Genomic DNA, 19,339 nt, shown 5'->3' with positions numbered 1-19,339 from the left:
CATCCACCACATCACTCACCTGAATTTTAGATGTGATTGCAATGCAGCTAGTCATTTGAAAATTGCGATTGATTATTTTTGACTGAATAATTGGTATTTTTTGCTAAAATTATCCTCTAATCTTCCTAATTATCTTCTAAACAATCTTATAATGGGTGGCGGTCAAATTGATTGACTCGATCGTGAAAATTGAGGTCAAAACAGCGGCACATACACGTTTATTTACACACCTATATTCCAACATCCCTATGTTCCGACAGCCCTATGTTCAGATGCTAATAGGTTCTGACACCTACGAAATTTTAGAAACGCTTTTGACATTTCACTGCATTTTTGTCTCTTTGCTATAAGAAAAAATATCATTATTCTTCTCCAAATATTATTCTACGTCCACCTTTTGTAACACAATGTTACATTTCTTTACATTTAAAAAAATAACTATGCCGGATTATAATACTTGCCACTCTTCTGGCCATGGGCTTTCATGGAGGTGTTTTTGTGATCATCTTCAGCAATATTCTCAGATGTGAAGTATCCTAACAAGCTCCAGACGCAAATTTTTTTTTTAATTATTGCCAAACATTCAGATCAACAATAAACTATGTACCTGACAGTCTTCATGTGGGTCTCTGACAACTTGTACTCGAGAACATCTAAATTACATTGTTCAGTACTTTTATTGTCGACGATCACCCACTAAATCACGAGCCGGCCAGAATGTGCCATATTTTCAATGAAAATATGTACGCTAGTGGTTGGAAGCAAAATGTGCACAAATACCCCTCCCCATGGTAGAACAAATCAACATGTTTTTTCTCTGTTCAACGCGATCAGTCTAGTTACAGAATACTGGTTGTACAATTACAATTTAAGACAAAGCTGTCCAATTTACATACCATAAAATAGACAGAAACATGGGAATTAATTTGATCAATTTTGGCTGTAGATATAAAGGGTATAATTATTAGTTTTAAAAAATTAAACACAGCGTCAAATAAAAGTGAATTTTATGGGATCAACCTCATACTTAGAATCTAGATTTGGAAGTTATTTAAGTGACCGACGCCTTTTTTCAAGATATTTGCATAATTACGTATAAGCCTGTCACATATTAAACAGGAATACCTCAGACAAACACCATCATGTTATATATCACATATAAAGCTATATTGGTGTAGCGTACAAGTATTACGTTGGTTATTACATCGTGTTATCCATTACTTATTGACATTATGAATTCATTAACTTTATTATACATTATTCAAAATCATCAAACGGCATTTTCTGGGCAAATTCTGTCTATGATAAAATGAATTAGTTATGACATATTCATGCATTTGAAAATAAGTCTTTTTATGTTTTCTCAATATTTTATTTACTTATTTATTTGAGAGAACGTGATTACACTGCCAAGAAATTACATGTAGAAGAAAATGAAATTCAAATAGATGGCGAGGCGTTGCCTGGCCTAAGATTCACATAAGTAGATTAAACATATGTAGCAAAGAAGTTAAGGTAATTTGCACAAACGTAAAATACAAAATCGACGACTGTACAATGGAGCGAATATGCAGTTTTAAATACATCTGCAGAACATGAAGGATATTGACAAAGAAATAATATGAAGAATACAAGATATACATGTTTTGGCATATACACGTTTACCAACTGTAATTTATGAGTGTAACATATGGGAATATTTTCAGAACAAAGAGGAATATCAGGACAATGTAATGAAACGGTAAAGTAAAATGCGAAGACATCATAAGGAAACATGAGTTGAATATCAAATCGAATCGAATAGAATAGAATAGAATAGTGCTTTCTGACTTCCTTAGGAAATTCTTAAGAAATTATGCATCAAATTTGCAGGTAGTATAAACTTGTGCAATATCCTGGATCCTCGCATTAGAGAAAGCCGGCCTATTGTACATTTGAATTATCGGGTAAATATCTGACAATTCTCGATGTTTTCGATTGATATTAGTCAGGGTCTACAGCTGGGTGGTGGGTTAATTTTTTTTAAACATGGAATTCTCTGATAATTCTTTGAGAACTATCAATGTCTTAGATTGATAGGAAAACGTATAATGTATGGAGGTAATCAAGGAATGTTGGCCGAAAACATACAATAAGGGAATGTAAAGAGATAGTGTGAGACCTTTGTATTTTTTGGCAATCTCAAAAAACTTATGCAAACACTACTGAATGCTAAATTCAGTGCCTATTTATCTCTTGCATAATAAATACGTAAATAAATGATTTTAATTAATATATAGATACATTTGGAAAGGTGCTACCGGATGTAAACGGCAACCTTGCAATTCCGCGACTGGTGAATATCGAAGTACAACTTTCATAAAAAAGGTAAAATAATTCTCCGATAATTATCGATCTAAAACTTCGATAGTCGGTGGATTTAAGGATGGAAACACTCCCAATACACACGGATATTGTCAAATAATTGTTCACTACAGTTGGATTTTCTAGTATTAACCCACAGGACATCCTGGTTACTAGTATATCATAGCAGTCAAAGGTCATGCACCGCTAGTCAGATTAAGTTTAAGACAAGTATACTGTGTGTATAGGAATGTTGTAACCTAAGACTATGGGAATGACACGAGTACGGCAAACATACATTTCTCAGTAGTTTGCCAGTGTAGTCTATCCATGTGATGTCTATCCATCTTCACAGTGTCTGTAGTTGGGCATTTGTCATACGTCAACAAAACACATGATTCTATGAATCATTGCAAGTTGTAGATGACCAAAAAATATCATTTATATTGTAGATATGTGCGTGATAGGATTATACAAATTTGATGTTCATTTCAGATTTGTACGCACCAGCATAATTAGGCTTTGGATTATTTTGTTTGTGAAACAATAGTTTTAGTACGATTTATGTTATCTTTGTCAACATTTTGATTTGTTCTCTTTGAATTGTGTCTTGTTGGACAGTCATTTGGAATGTCGTGATGGTGAACGAAAATAAAGCATTGTGGGTACACAACACGAGATTATCACCACCGTTCATGTGAAAACAAGATAATTACCACAAAACATGTGTCGTGTGCAAATGCGATCACCACCCGTGCTAATTAAAGGGCGGCAGTCGGCGCGCCACATATGCACGAGACATATGGGTCTCATATAAACAAAGATGGTGACTTTGACAGATCAACGGATACAAACTGGGGTTTTACCAAGCTTTAACTAGGTATTTTCTTAGGTGATTGGAAGGTACCGAAGGAGTCACGGGCGGTAATTAGTGCAAGTCGTGCCCAGGTCAAACCTCATACTTCCATTAGAAGGTCGCATTGCATTGTGGGAAACAGAAATGTTGCACTTGGGTAGCGCGACGAGCACCACCCTTTAAGTTACCACCACAAAACATGCGTCATGCGCAAACAAGGCCACCAATTTACGTCAAGACTGTGTGAATGATGATCAAAAGATTACTAGTATAGTTATCTTCCTTAAATAATTCAAAACAATTGCATTCTAATCAAAATGTCAAAATACAATAGCATATATGTTTTACAATTTGTCAATAAGAGTAACTCCACAGTTCTAGGTTTTAGGTTTACAATGATAATTGCATGCGTGATTAGAAAAATTATTTCTTTGGGAGTGAAGAAAAATGTACAATTCAGCAACAGATAAACATTTCATTTATTTGAATATGTATTATGTAGCGAATAGACTTGGTGTGTGACACAATTGTAAACACTATAATTAGATGCAGTCATTGAACAAGAAATTATCGTCGTCACATGTCACCATGGTGATTTGAGTCGGTTGTTTAAGCAACTTGTCTTCCAGCCATGTAAAATGACAGAAGACAAAAAGGTCGTAAGACAAGCTTGAAACATGTTAATTTGTCCACAGTTTCAGAATTTTTGTTATCAACATATATCGCACCGATACTTGTTGTACGCATTTCCAATTTTCCGCACCCAACCTGATCACTTAAATTATGTTTGTTCCTGAATAAGTGTTTTTCTAGCACACGCATTTATAATATGCGACACGATGTTGGATTATGACATTAGGCACAGGAGTATAACACATTTCATCAGCAGACCAATTAAGATAGTAAAACGTGTTAAACATTCTTCCAAAATGTAATAATTAATAGGCTACTACAATATGGTCAATTTTGCTGTGCGTTTTTTTAACTATTCTGACAGTGAGGTGTGACTAGGGGGAAAAATGCTTCACATCAATCTAATATAGATTTTGTTATATACCGATATATTCGATCATCAAAAAGAGAATCCTGCATGTGATTTGATGGTACGATGACACCCTCAAGATACTCAAAGCTCTGAAGCTTCAGAACTGCTCTGCGATGATATTGGCAAAGGTTGGTATCTTACTGATACCATAATTGTTGTATTTATTGCAATACACGTACTACTTATTATTAAACATCTGTCACCGTAACGCCATAAATTACAGGGTGTTGTAATTTTGCAGTATTTTACGGGGTATATTCATCCTATCATATTAAGAAATGCAAATTCCAAATATCGAATAATAAAAACAAACATGGCTGCCACCAGGGTTTGACCGGACTTCACACAAAAAAGTTTACTGATTCTGTTCTAAACTTTATGGATTTCGGCATTCCCAAGATGTATCCTTGGAAGAAAAAGATGTATAATAATAAGGTTATTAAAAGGATACCTCAAAGTATGCACTCAGACAGTACGCGCCAGTCGATACTCCTGCTGTTCTATCTTTGTGCACACTTTTCGGTATCCTCGTAATAGTCTCAAAATATGTCAAATAGCTTCAAAATCAATTTTGTTGACAATACAACTTTAAAATGACAGTAGAAATGAGATCTATACTAACAGTCTTTTGATCAGTCTACAGCTGAAAGCAGCAAACACACCCTTCTCTCACAGCACACATACTTATAGCTAATAAAGACAAGGAATGAATGGCATTTCAAGAATAAAGTCAGGAACACTTTTTCAGAATAATTCAAGATTTACAAATTAAAACAATTAGGTGGTTTTCAGTTCACTGCGAAATTTTGCATATTGCGTGAAAGGCACAGACCCAATGATAACATTGTTAACTTGAATTTTATTTTCATAATGTTAAAATGCTGGCTTTCAGAGGGGATTGTGGCATACAGATAGCCTTAGTTCATCAAATTTGTATAGCACAATATTAGGCAAGGAAATACGCGTAAAAACAACTTTTGGATTTCACATAACGCAGCATAACACAGAACCTCGCAGTGAGTAAGAAATAGTAAACTAAAGAATCAGTCAAAAGTAGAACATTTCAAAATATACATGAACAGAACAGAAAATGAAATATCCAATGTATGTCAGTATATATATATATATATATATATCAGTAGAGAGAAATTTAGCAGATGTATATACACATTACAGATTGATAAGTAAATTAAGAGAAAATTTAAAAATTACAGAATCTGATATAAACATATAATTATTTACATACATGGTGGTCTCAGCTTATAAGTACATGGTTGTGTTAATATGAATCTAAATAGAGTTTTCAAAGGTGAAATTGCATACTAAGTAAACAGGGATAACACAAATGTAAAACTGAACAGTGTTTTACACAAGTATATATAAAAACATGTATACATATATACATGAGCTATTATTATTTTGTAACATCAAGGACAAACAATATGGGTGTCATCAGTATGAATAACTTAATGAAAACACTCAAATGTCAACTACTTTAGGTCACAGTTCAAAAACAAACAATCTTTGAATATTGATGAAGCAATCAACTGTATGCAAATAAGACGTATGATGGAATACTGTCCAGGGCATTCCCAGCTGTCCTGTAAGTCATTTGCAATAAACACAGTCACAGTTGTACTTTGCTTCCAACTGTCGTATTACAACTACAGACTTAAGTACTTAAAATTAATGTACATTTTTGAAAAAAAATATTTCAAAAAAATTACTTTAACCAGTTATTTAAAAATACAATGAAAGTAAGTCTTGCTAGTGACTAAAATTTGCATAATGTGGTTTCATATGGCAGCTGAATATTTTGAATTCACTCTTTGTTTAAGTAAAGTTTTGTTGAAAATGAAAGAGTCTCCAACCATGGTATGGTAGACCATAATTATGTAATTTGAAAAAACAAATTGGTGTAAATCTTCGCTTACTACTACTTCACTACTGGATATACAGTACAACACCTTTCATGTAACAGCACCCTCAATGGCTGAAAACTTAGTGATTTCCAAGTTCCAACAACTTAAAGTAGTCCGACTTCATTTTTTTAATGTCTCCTGAAAAATTACAGTCTCATGAAAAAGTCAAAATAACATTTGAAATTATTGCTCACTGAAGAGGTCACCAAACTAATATTGTTGTATATAATTGTGGTCTAATTATGTTAATCTTCACTGATGAAAAACCCATAATGGCAAAAGAAAGTTCCGGTTACTAAAAGCATAAACATAGCAGTACAAACCAACCAACAAACCCCCACCGGCATAATGAGGTCAGCAGTAACCCCACCAACATAAAGCGCATATAGGTATAATGTTTCACAACTTGTATCTTCTTAAAGAGCACCAAATATACATGTAATACTTATTGTGTCTTATTATTAAGCAGTTTCACCTTCATCATCAGATTTCCCACAAAGCTGGTTTTCAAATTCTGGTGAGAGAAAAAAATGAAGGGTTAACATTGAAATCACTAATTGCATCAATAGTGGTTTTAACTAATCTTGAACACAAATATTTTCCTCATACTGGAGAAATGAGAAGAAATGCTTCACACATCATACACAAATCTCCAAAAACATGTAGTATATATTTCAGACTAAACAAATCTCCATACATTTCACTTCACATTCATTTCACAGAATCCACACAAATCTCCACATAAAGTTCACATTCATGTTACAGAATCCATACAAAGTTCACATTCATGTCACAGAAGCCACACAAATCTCCATATAAAGGTTACATTCATGTCACAGAATGCACACAAATCTCCATATAAAGTTCACATTCATTTCACATAAGCCACACAAATCTCCATATAAAGGTTACATTCATGTCACAGAATGCACACAAATCTCCATATAAAGTTCACATTCATTTCACATAATCCACACAAATCTCCACATAAAGTCCACATTCATGTTACAGAATCCATATAAAGTTCACATTCATGTCACAGAAGCCACACAAATCTTCATATAAAGGTTACATTCATGTCACAGAATCCACACAAATCTCCATATAAAGTTCACATTCATTTCACATAATCCACACAAATCTCCATATAAAGGTTACATTCATCTCACATAATCCACACAACTCTTCCACTAAAGCTCACATTCATGTCACAGAATCCACACAAATCTCCATATAAAGGTTACATTCATCTCATATACTCCACACAAATCTCCTTATCAAATTTACATTCATCTCAGAGTACACACAAATTTCCATATAAAGTTCACAATCATTTCACATAGTCCACACAACTCCTCCAATAAAGTTCACACACATCACACCAATATAAAGATTCATTCATTTATATATTTACCACTTGAAACAAGTTCAATATAAATTAAATAGGAGATTTAAGTTTCATATAATACAGTAAAGTTAGCTGTTGTTAAGACATGACAATCCATTCACAATAAATGCAATATACCATTGCAGAGTGAAATGGGTGTGTGAGGATAGGGGAACCTATGAAGGAATACAAGTCATTGTCAATGACACGTCCCCGTTCCGTTCATATTTGAGTGACATATACATTCAAAGCAGATCATGACCGAAATGCACCTGCATATGTACAACACATTGTGCTAAATCTGAACAAAATCCATCCATGCATGACTGAGATCCGGTTCTGGAATTGTGAAAATATGTGATTTTGATGCATTTTCGGCCTTAAAATGGCCATCATTCCGCTATTGTTAAGCAGATCATGAAACAAATGCACATATCTATTTGTGACATGATGTACCATGTGTGTGTGAAGTTTGAACTTGATCAATCCAGACATGTCTTGGATACGGATCCAGAACTGAATTCTTTAACAAAATGGCCGCCAGTCGGCTATTTCGAACTTGATCCGAAAAAAAAATGACGTGCATCAAGGTCCTATTATGTTTAATGTATGTACCAAATTTGAATGAAATCCGTTCATGCATAACTGAGATCCGGGTCCGGAATGGTGAAAATGTGCGATTTCAATGCATTTTCGGCCTTAAAGCGGCCGCCATTTGGCTATCGTTAATGAGATCATGAAACAAATGCACATACATATTTGTGACATGATGTACCTTGTGTGTGTGAAGTTTGAACTCGATCAATCCAAGCATGTCTCAGATACGGATCCAGAACTGAATTCTTTAAAACAAAATGGCCGCCAGTCGGCTATTTCGAACTTGATCCGAAAAAAAAAATGACGTGCATCAAGGTCCTATTATGTTTAATGTATGTACCAAATTTGAATGAAATCCGTCCATGTATAACTGAGATCCAGGTCCGGAATGGTGAAAATGTGCGATTTCAATGCATTTTCGGCCTTAAAGCGGCCGCCATTTGGCTATCGTTAATGAGATCATGAAACAAATGCACATACATATTTGTGACATGATGTACCTTGTGTGTGTGAAGTTTGAACTCGATCAATCCAAGCATGTCTCAGATACGGATCCAGAACTGAATTCTTTAAAACAAAATGGCCGCCAGTCGGCCATTTCGAACCCGATCCAAAAAAAAAAAAATGACGTGCATCAAGGTCCTATTATGTTTAATGTATGTACCAAATTTGAACAAAATCCGTCCATGCATAACTGAGATCCGGGTCCGGAATGGTGAAAATGTGCGATTTTGATGCATTTTCGGCCTTAAAATGGCCGCTATTCGGCTATCGTTAATCGGATCATGAAAAAAATGCATGTGCATATGTCCCATATAAGGTGTGATGTATGAGTGAAGTTTGAACTTAATCGGTCCATGCATGTTCGAGATACAGGTGATCACGGACGCACGGACGCACGGACGCACGGACGGACGGACGCACACAGGGCAAAACATAAGTCCCCGTTTTCGGACTGCGTCCGAACGGGGACTAATAAGTGACAACATATAAGTTAACATTTGTACCAAATGAATGATGAATACATAAAAACACACAAGTGCAAGGCATCATTGCCCTGGCAAAATACCTGCAAGTCGTTTTTTTCGTTTTAGTTGAATATCTTTTTTCCATGTCGGTAGGTTAGTACTAAGCCCAGGTGACATGACTTCTGGATCTAAAGAACCTATCAATTCATAAAATAAACCCAGAGAGAATGAAGACAAAAGACAGAGATAGAATTTTAAAATAGTGAAATATCAACACAACAGATCAAAGATGATAAAGATACAATAACAGTTAATAACATTAGTATAAGCATACAACGAGCACAGAGCAAAATGAATGAAACATGAGAATTAGCATCACAATGGAATGGGAGAAGGTACAGGGAAGGAGAGGGATGGGAGAAAGCTAGGATTACAGGAGAGAGAGAAAACATTCATATTTTTGATTTTTAAAATTCAGCCATGTAATGTATCAGTACCAGCCAGCAAACAAACATGCACATTATGAAACCAAATTTATAACACTTTGCATCAACAAACCTAACAACCTTAAAATGATTGGCTGATGTTCAATGAACATATTTAACTGTACACACCACTCTGTATAGCAATATTTAACTGTACACACCACTCTGTATAGCAATATTACTGCATATATTAAAGCTGTGTTGTAGGCAAGCTGAAAGCCCTTCCAATCTTGAGTAACTTGGCCAAAACTGAAATCTAAAATCATACTGCATTCTCAAAATATACTGATTCAAAGCTGATTTTATTTTATTTTGTGTTGTTTATTGTTATTACTTTACTACAATAAATGCTCTCATACATTCCACAGTAAAATAGTTGTTCTATCAAATCAAAATAAGGGTTATAATGGAAATAACGTGTGTGCATCTTGGTGGGAAATGTTTCACATTGAATACTGATTTTGTATTATAGTTCATCAAACAGAGAATCCAGCGAGCGGTTCTATGATGTGTGACACCCTAAGATTCTGAAAATTCAGTTACAACTGAAACCATGGAACTACTTGGTGATGTTTGACTATTTGCAAATACTGTTATAGCAGTTTCAGTACACATGTTACAATACAACTTGGCAATTTACAATACCAGAAACACATCAAATAACAACAATACACACAACACAACACAACAAACCAAACCAAACTAACTCAAGGTAACATATTGCTTTATTTGTAAAGTCAATCTTTCAATAACCAAGCCCTGGGTGACATTTTTTGCAAAAAGAACTTTTGTAGCATATGCATACAGTATCTGCTCTATTAGAAAGGTATTAAATTAAGGTTTTTTAAATATATATCAACTTAAACAAAACTATCAATCAGACAACAGGTTCATTTATGAAAGAAGTTGATGAGATAATTTGTCTTGTTATTCAAATTAAATCTCATTACATACTGCTTAGTGATGTGGCTTTGCAGTTATCACTACACTTACCTTTGCTAGGAGAATCCTTATTTGCTGTCATACACAAGTTTTTCATCCATGCTGGCTTATCAGGAGTTGTTGGATTACTATCTTTTGAAGAGCTTTTTATAATGATGTCTGATTTTCTTCTTCTTTGCATCAGTTCTTTCTTCCACACCGGGATGTCTGCTTCTTTGTCAACTATAACAGGCTGTGAAAAAATAGCTAATTGTTACCTTGTTCCAGAATGGCAGATATGCTTGATTTTAATGAATTTTCAACATTAAAATGGCTGCCATTCATCCATTTTGAATCATATTCCAAGATGCATGAAGCATGTATAAAGTTTAAACGAGTGCATGCACATTCGCTCTGATACACATATAGAGGTCAAAACATAAGTCCTCATTTTCAAACTATTATTTATTATTATATTATTTTGATGAAATTATCACTGCGATATTTGCTCATTTCCATGCAAACTTACACTACTTGTCTCCAAACTACTCATACTCTGTCTTTGCTTTCTCCGTTTAGCAGCTTCTTTCTTCCAGGCAGGTTCATTGTCTTCCTTATCTTCCACTAAGTACTTGTCCAAAGTGCTGGTTTTATTTGTCTTTTTCTTGGCTGCAAGGTCCAGCTGCCACTGCGGCAGTGTCGTCTTCATTGGTGTTGATGGGTCTTTTTTGGCTGGAATAATCACAGGAGTAGTCTTTTTACCTATAAATACAAGGTAATATTAGAAACACACAAGCACAGCTAGTGGTAATTAACAAATCTACCGTACTGAACCACGTTAGTGCCCATGCTCAGTCACCGTTGTGCATGTGTAGACCATGGTAACCATGGTAACCATGCGTAAACTACAGTTTGACAATGTTAATGAATGAAATGTTAATGTTAATGAAAGTAAAATGCCATAATCAGTTGCTAGTCACCAGTTTTTTGAAAAAAACATGTCGTTTATTCGCCAAAGTCAATTCCAACAGATCGTACTTCAATATCAATAATTCACTTCAGCATTGCGCTACCAGAAAGTCTTCGTGAATTTCCAAAGAATTGCGTCAGTACAACACAGCATTCTGATTGTTTAATAACAGACTTGACCCATTTGGTCAAAGGACGATGTGGCTGGTCAAATCATGCAAATACATCAAGGCAGAAAGTGTTTTCCATCAAGCATTTGCATTCGATCCAACACATTCATCGTTGGAGATAATGATGAAGATTTTGACTTTGACTGTGTTCCAACAGACTATTATTTTTTAATCTCGTAAATTCTGGTGGTACCTAATTAATATTGTAATAAAATGTGCATATTTGTTGTGACCATTTCTGTTTCTTCATTGTAAAAGTCAAAGTTATTTTCCCTCAAAGATGCAAGGCCTCCCTCAATTTGTCACATGGCGAATCCAAATTGTCATTTACACTCTTTTCCGAGGGGGTGCTCAGGTAAGAGGACCCTGGGTGCTAACATGGTCCAGTACGGTATATGAATAAAAGAGAACAACCAATAAGATGGTCAAAATGCAATGTATGATTGCATGAATGGGAAAATGATAAAGTACTTACCAGTACTTAAAGATTCTTGTCTACGTTTAGCTAGTTCCTGTTTCCACTGAGGTATACCTTTTGGTGTACTCAGCTCTTTGTTGTCTTCAGTATATTTGGGTGACAAAACTTGTTTTTCTCTGGAAGACATCACTTGGGATTCAGTGGGAGACGACATTTCCGAATTTGAAGGCGATGCTATTTTGGGTTCTGATGGTGACAGTATCCTTGGTGACAGTGGTTTTGGTCTAAAACAAAGGCATTATGCATATTCATTTTACAATATAAGAGTGTAACCAGTCAGAGAATATCTTATATACTGAGTTTGACGTAACATATAAATATTCATTTTACATTCCGAGTATTGAAATACCTACATAATTGGTGGTAGTTTTCTTGTTAACTTTGTGTCTGTTGAAGAAAATCCATTTACTTCAATATCACTGTGCACACTCTTTGAATTGTCTTTACCATCATCTGTCTTCTCATCTAACTTTGCCCGGTTGGCTCTCTGTTTGGCCCTGGCTTCTTGCAACCATGAGGGACCAGCTGAATTGTCCTGTATTGATGGGGTTGTACTTTTCTCTAAAGGTTTTAGCGATGCCCGTGGGGATATCAACTGATAGTTGTAATAAAAAAATGATGTCAATAATTGCTTACAATGGATTACTACCATGGATGGTTTGTCAGTACAGAATACTGTTAAGACATCAGCAGATTTGTTAATCAAACAAGGTTTCAATGTCAAGCAAAATATGTGAAACAGAAAACAATAGCTACATACACTTGTCTCGTATCAAGACATAATAGGCTATAGAGAGAATATGATGGCTCAGTTAAAGTGTTTTCAATTTAAACTTATTATATTTACTTTAATATATATAGAATTATGATTCTGTATATCTATGCATGTTTTATAAAAGACAAGGTCCTTTATATGTTAAATATAAAAATAAAATTATTTTATAATAGTATTTTAAAAATAGTGAAGTTGCATCACCTTAGTTTCTGTCATCCATGATGGAGATTTGAGTTCCTCTGAGTTCTTCTTCACAGTAACCTCTTTTCCTGGTCCCTTCTCTTCATTGCTAATCGTCTCTGTTTTCAAACTTTTTGGAAACTTCACACTTTTCTCAATAACTAAAACTTCTTTCGTTTTCTCCTCTTTTGTAAATTTTTCTTTATGCTCTTCATCATCAAGAGTTCTCAATTTTGTTGTAGCTATATTTTCTTTTTCTTTCTCCTCCTTTTCGATTTCTCCATTATGTTCAATTTTCACTATTTTCTTAACATCATCAGTTGTTTTCTTTTCTGAAAATTTATTCTGTTTTTCGATAATTAATTTATCTTCTTTATCATCTTCAATTTTCTGACTAATATTTTCCTCATCCTCAAGATCTGCCAAAAATACTTCATTTTCCTTTGGCTCATCTATTTCTTTTTCATTCGCGTATTTTTCTGTTTCAGCTTTGTTTTCTCTCTCCTTTTCATCTTCTGTATCAACTATTTTTAAAATGTTAAATTCTTTCTTGGGTAGTACATCCTTCTCTAATTCCATAGTTTTAATGATGTTTACTTCCACTGGTGACTGAATTTCTCTAGTCTCTTCTTTAGTTGATGAATTTTTAAAAATCCTTTTTTCTTCTATTGTTAAAGTTTTTTTTTCTTTATTGCAAATTTCTTCAGGTGTTGAATTATGTTCAATTTGAGCTTTTTCTTTTGGTGGTGAATGTTGCTCCTTCTGTTCATTTCCTTTCTCTTCTTTCTTTTCAATGGTTTCTTGGCTGTCAACTGGTGGTAATACAATTTTGAGGGAATGTATTGAACTATCAACCTCAGTTGAGTTAACATCTGTTTCTTTCTTTTTTTCTGGCATGGGTGGTTTTTTCAATGGCTTCAGTGGTTTGGGGGGTGGATCACGTTTCTGATGAAAAAAAAAAGAAACAATAATAAAATAGAAGTGCCTAAATTAGAATGTTATCTTGATGTAAAAAGACAGTAAAGTGCTTACCTTAGATGTATTCATAGCAGGATGTGGTGAATGTATAGATGACAACAGCACATTAGATGATCCTGTTGGTGAACACAGTGGACTCAGCTGATTTGGTTTATCATGTTCTTTAGATGTCTTCTCATTGGTTTTCTCCACTTCAAACATTTTTTTTTCATTCTGTTTTTTCACAGACGGTTTCTTTATTGTTTTTGTCTCTTTTGTTGATCCTTTATGTCTTTCAGGCACAACAGGTTTTTTTGTTTTCTCATCAAGTACTTTTGGTTCACTGCCTGCTTTCTCTGTGGGTGACTTGGCTACAGGCACTTTAGGCTGTGTCTTCTATATAAACAAAACATAAAACAATATACAAAATGCCATGAGACTCGACAATTGAAGACAAGTCATGACTCCATGATTTGATATCTAGCAGACAAATGAGTCAATGACAATATCAAGTAGATATGTAAAAGTGACTCCTGAAATGTCAAGACAAGTGACACAATGATTTGACCCCTTGAGATAATGCAAAGCAACTTTTAAAAATCTTTCAGATAAAAGTTTCAGATAAATATTTTTCCTAGTTTGTCTTGAGCATTCTTGAACCTAATATCAGCATTTTGCTAATAATTACTTATTATTTATAGAACAAGAAATCCCATTTGATTCTTGGGAAATAATTGACATGTTAACATTTTGTAATTTTAGTTCAAAACTGTAAACGAGCCAATTAAATTTTATCATAAAATATGCCTAAAGTATACCCAGGAAATTGTTCAAACAAAATAAAATAATCAGTCATTCTGAATAAAAACAAACTTATGTGTATACCAATTTAAATGAAATTGGTCCAGGCATGCCCGAGAAACAGTTGATGTTGCTTTTGTGGACAAAGATGGTTTTTAAGTCGACCAAAAAGCAATCATAACAAAAAAACAAATCAACATGCATATATATACTATTATGACCCATCTTTGTATTAAATTTGGTCAAAGTGTATCTGAAAAAATAATGTCTGGTGCATGTATAGACAATATGGATGGAAGGGAGACAAATACAAGTTCTAGTTTCTGACTACATCAATTGGGAGACTATTTTGCACTACTGTACCAGGAAAACGTATGGAGTGAAAAAAAACATGTTGTAATAATTACCTTGAGTGGTGGAAAGCCTGCACCAAGGCCAGGCAGTAGGAAAGGACTTGGTATAGCTCCTGGAGGTGGTTTCTTTAGTTTTCCCGGTTCTTGAAGGTCTAATAATGTCTTCTCTTCATCCTTTTTCTCTTTCTCATCATTATCATCATCATCATCATCATCAACTTTTAGTGGTTTAGGCTCTAAGAGGAAGAAGAAAGAATAAATTATATATTACGAGAGAACACCACCAAGCACACTTTATAATCATTAGTAGTCAGCTATGTGTCTACATTAAAGACAAGACTTAACTTGATTGTGATTGCATAACATAAATATAAGGATCTTATTTTGTATGTGTAGTGTAATACAACTGAATTTTTGAATTGCATCAAATGTGTCATATGTAGTAAATTTGTATCTATACAAATGTACATGTTACTTAAAAATATTTATAATAATTTTTTTATCTTGATTTAACTGGATAAAAAGCTTACGTGTTGAGTCTCTAAAGATGGCATCAGATAGCAACTGTACATTCATTTCATAATCTTTTGGAACATACAAACTGGAGGGTCTACTTGGTTTTCTTCGGTCTTTTAGGGTGCCTTTTTTCCTCAGATCAGCTCTTGACTTGAGCATGTCAATATCAAGGGTATTGGATCTCTGTAAGAGCAATTAGCAAATCAAAGAAAGCTTAGAAAGAACTCCCGTGTGCTGAGAGTATTGAAGACACATTAAAAATTAATTCAAAATTACTTGTACATGAGATATTGATAGAAAAGCTGAAAACTAATTATGTACATCAGGTAACTAATATGAACAGAACAGAACAAAAAAATTATGAATTATTATGCTAATTAGAGAATTAATATGAACAAATTTTAACCCAAAATTAATCAGGCCTGTCTATTGTCCTAGAGCATTTATGTACCAAATTTTATTCAAATGTGATGATCAGTAATTGAGATATCAGTGTTAATTAATTATGTTAATTAGGAGATTAATAAGCATAAATATTTACCAAAAACTAATTGGGTTTCTGCATAGTTCTCTTTAAAAGTTTCATTAAAATCCAATTTGTGGTTCTTTATATATCAGTGGAACATTATGCAAATTAGGTAATTAATATCCAATTAAAACTAATTAGGTCTCTGCATAATCCTAGAAGATCTATGTAGCAAGTCTCATTGAAATATGATGATTACTACTTAATATATCAAAAGCTGAAAATTAATTAATTATGCAAATTAGATAATTAATATGTACTCATATTACCCTAAAAACTATCAGGTTTGTGCAGTGTCCTATGACATCTATGTACCAAGTGTCATTGAAATGTGATGATTACTACTTGAAATATCAAAAGCTGAAAATTAATTAATTATACAAATTAGCTAATTAATATATACTGATATTAGCCTAAAACTATCAGGTCTGTGCAGTGTCCTATGATGTCTATGTACCAAATTTCATTGAAATGTGATGATTACTACTTGAAATATCAGAAGCTGAAAATTAATTAATTATGCAAATTAGGTAATTATTATGTACTCGTATTACCTTAAAAACTATCAGGTCTGTGCAGTGTCCTATGACATCTATGTACCAAGTGTCATTGAAATGTGATGATTACTACTTGAAATATCAAAAGCTGAAATATAATTAATTATGCTAATTAGGTAATTAATATGTACTCGTATTACCCTAAAAACTATCAGGTCTGTGCAGTGTCCTATGACATCTATGTACCAAGTGTCATTGAAATGTGATGATTAGTACTTGAAATATCAAAAGCTGAAAATTAATTAATTATGCAAATTAGGTAATTAATATGTACTCATATTACCCTAAAAACTATCAGGTCTGTGCAGTGTCCTATGACATCTATGTACCAAGTTTCATTGAAATGTGACAATTACTACTTGAAATATCAAAAGCTGAAAATTAATTAATTATGCTAATTAGGTAATTAATATCTACTGATATTACCCTAAAAACTTTCAGGTTTGTGCAGTGTCCTATGACATCTATGTACCAAGTTTTATTGAAATGTGATGATTAGTACTTGAGATACATGTATCAGTGGAAAAGCCGAAAATTGATTAATCATTATGCAAATTAGGTAATTAATATTGCACAGATTTTTACCCAAAACTAATCAAATCTGCGCATTAGTTTGGAGCATCTGTGTGCCAAGTTTCATCAAAATCCAATGAGTGGTTCTTTAGATATCAGTGAAACAGTCATGAAACAGCCAAAAATCAGCTAATTATCATGCAAATTAGGTAATTAATATGCATGGATTTTTACCAAAACCTAATCAAATCTGCGCATTGGCCCAGAGCATCTATGCACCAAGTTTCATCAAAAACTGATGTATGGTTCTTGAGATATCAGTGGAACAGACGGACACACATACACACACACACACACACATACACACATACAGACAGACACACTAACTGCAAAGACTCCCTTTTTGTGCTTCGCACACGGGAGTCAACAAAATAGTATTAAAGATGGTCAGATATAAGCAGACACTGACAGAAACAATGGACAAGAAAAGATACACAAATTCTAAATAAAATAGTTTTAAATCAGATGCTTACAAGTTAAAAACAATAAAACTTAGGCAGTGTTTTGAACCCGCCTATTCATAGTTCATACCCAACATAGACTCCGGTCAGTCAAAATGACTATTTTAAACTGTAGGTGATTCAGCCAATGACGGAAGGAATCAAGGTAAGGCCCATGTCCTCACAGATTTTCTTTCACATAATGTAAAATGTGACCGAGGTCAAGAGGACAACGGCCATCTTGCCCTGGGTTCACTCCCTTGTTTTCCCTGTATACCAGGACTAAAGCCAATTGCCACGGAAAGTGGGGTGGTTGGAAGGACCTGGAGTCTATGGTGGGTATGAACTTAGTGAATAGGCGGGTTGAAAACACTCTCCCTAAATTTACTACGTTCAATTACCCATCATAGACTTCGGTCAGTCAAAATGACTATTTTGAACTGTAGGCAGAGTCAGACGCAGAGAGGTGGTGGGTTTCCGAGCAAAACAGAAAATAATTAAAGAAAGCTTAGAAAGAACTCCTGTGTGCTGAGAGTATTGAAGACACATTGAAAATTAATTCAAAATTACTTGTACTTGAGATATTGATGGAATAGCTGAAAACTAATTATGTAAATCAGGTAACTGATATGAACAGATTTGAGTGTCAAACTAATAAGGCCTGCGTAATGTAATATCTATGTACCAAGTTTCATTGAAATGTGATTAGAACAAACTTAGGCGAGGGTTCTCCAAACCCGCCTATTCACATAGTTCATACCCACCATAGACTCCGGTCAGTCAAAATGACTATTTTGAACTGTAGGCATTAATCAGCGATTCTGCCGGTGACGGAGAGATAGAATCCAGGTCAGGGGAAGCCCCATGACCTCAAGATTCTTTTATATACCCCATACGTCACGAACCCACGTGACCGAGGCCACCTGGCAGCGCCACAGGTAGCCGTCCATCACTCTGGTTCCTTTCTCTCCGTCTCGACGGAAAGAGTGGGGAGGTTGGGGGGGACCCGGAGTCTATGGTGGGTATGAACTATGTGAATAGGCGGGTTCGGAGAACCCTCGCCTAAATTCACTACGTTCAATTACCCACCATAGACTCCGGTCAGTCAAAATGGCTATTTTGAACTGTAGGCAGATTCAGACACCGATCGGTGGCGGGTTTTTCCGAGCAAACAGAAAAAAAATAAAAGGAGAATGTGGAAAGACTTTTCCCCAGTCCAGGATGAAAACAAACCCAAAAACCTAAGTTAAGACCCAAGAAAGGGTGGTGTCTTACCTTGCCTGTGCTGTCCCCGAAGCAAGAAGCCAATGCTGCTGTGGTGACAGGGTTTGGTGTGCCCGAGAAAGCTAGACCCAAGCCGAATTTGGGGGTGATAAGCTTGAAGTAGGACCGAAACAGTTCGCATGAGGGCCTAGGTCGACAGAAGCGAAACCTGGGAGCTTCCAGGAAGTGCTAGTGGAACAGACAATCTGCCCGCAAAAATGCCGAGACTGTCTTATCGCCTATGCGCAGAGGCCCCT

At 34.7% G+C, this 19,339-nt stretch overlaps 1 protein-coding gene across 4 annotated transcripts in view; it reads right to left on the bottom strand.

Moving 5' to 3' along the window:
* Positions 1–4,955: 4,955 nt before the first annotated feature.
* LOC100378763 (uncharacterized) overlaps positions 4,956–19,339 on the bottom strand; it is a 48,465-nt gene continuing 34,081 nt past the window's right edge. For 3 of the 4 annotated variants that reach the window (XM_085491573.1, XM_085491575.1, XM_078008920.2), the window contains 10 exons: positions 15,738–15,906; positions 15,262–15,443; positions 14,129–14,449; positions 13,118–14,041; positions 12,495–12,736; positions 12,139–12,365; positions 11,054–11,286; positions 10,597–10,777; positions 9,220–9,315; positions 4,956–6,680 (listed from right to left, as the gene is read on the bottom strand). In XM_085491573.1, the coding sequence (XP_085347699.1) occupies positions 6,628–6,680; positions 9,220–9,315; positions 10,597–10,777; positions 11,054–11,286; positions 12,139–12,365; positions 12,495–12,736; positions 13,118–14,041; positions 14,129–14,449; positions 15,262–15,443; positions 15,738–15,906 (2,628 nt within the window). In that variant the 3' untranslated portion in view covers positions 4,956–6,627. The remainder of the gene's footprint in view (positions 6,681–9,219; positions 9,316–10,596; positions 10,778–11,053; positions 11,287–12,138; positions 12,366–12,494; positions 12,737–13,117; positions 14,042–14,128; positions 14,450–15,261; positions 15,444–15,737; positions 15,907–19,339) is intronic. The other variant, XM_085491574.1, reaches the window with a different exon arrangement.

Source organism: Saccoglossus kowalevskii, chromosome 16 (assembly GCF_978046115.1).
Source record: "Saccoglossus kowalevskii chromosome 16, keSacKowa6.1, whole genome shotgun sequence".
In the NCBI taxonomy this organism is placed as follows: domain Eukaryota; kingdom Metazoa; phylum Hemichordata; class Enteropneusta; family Harrimaniidae; genus Saccoglossus; species Saccoglossus kowalevskii.
This window is presented reverse-complemented; position numbering and strand designations above follow the sequence as displayed.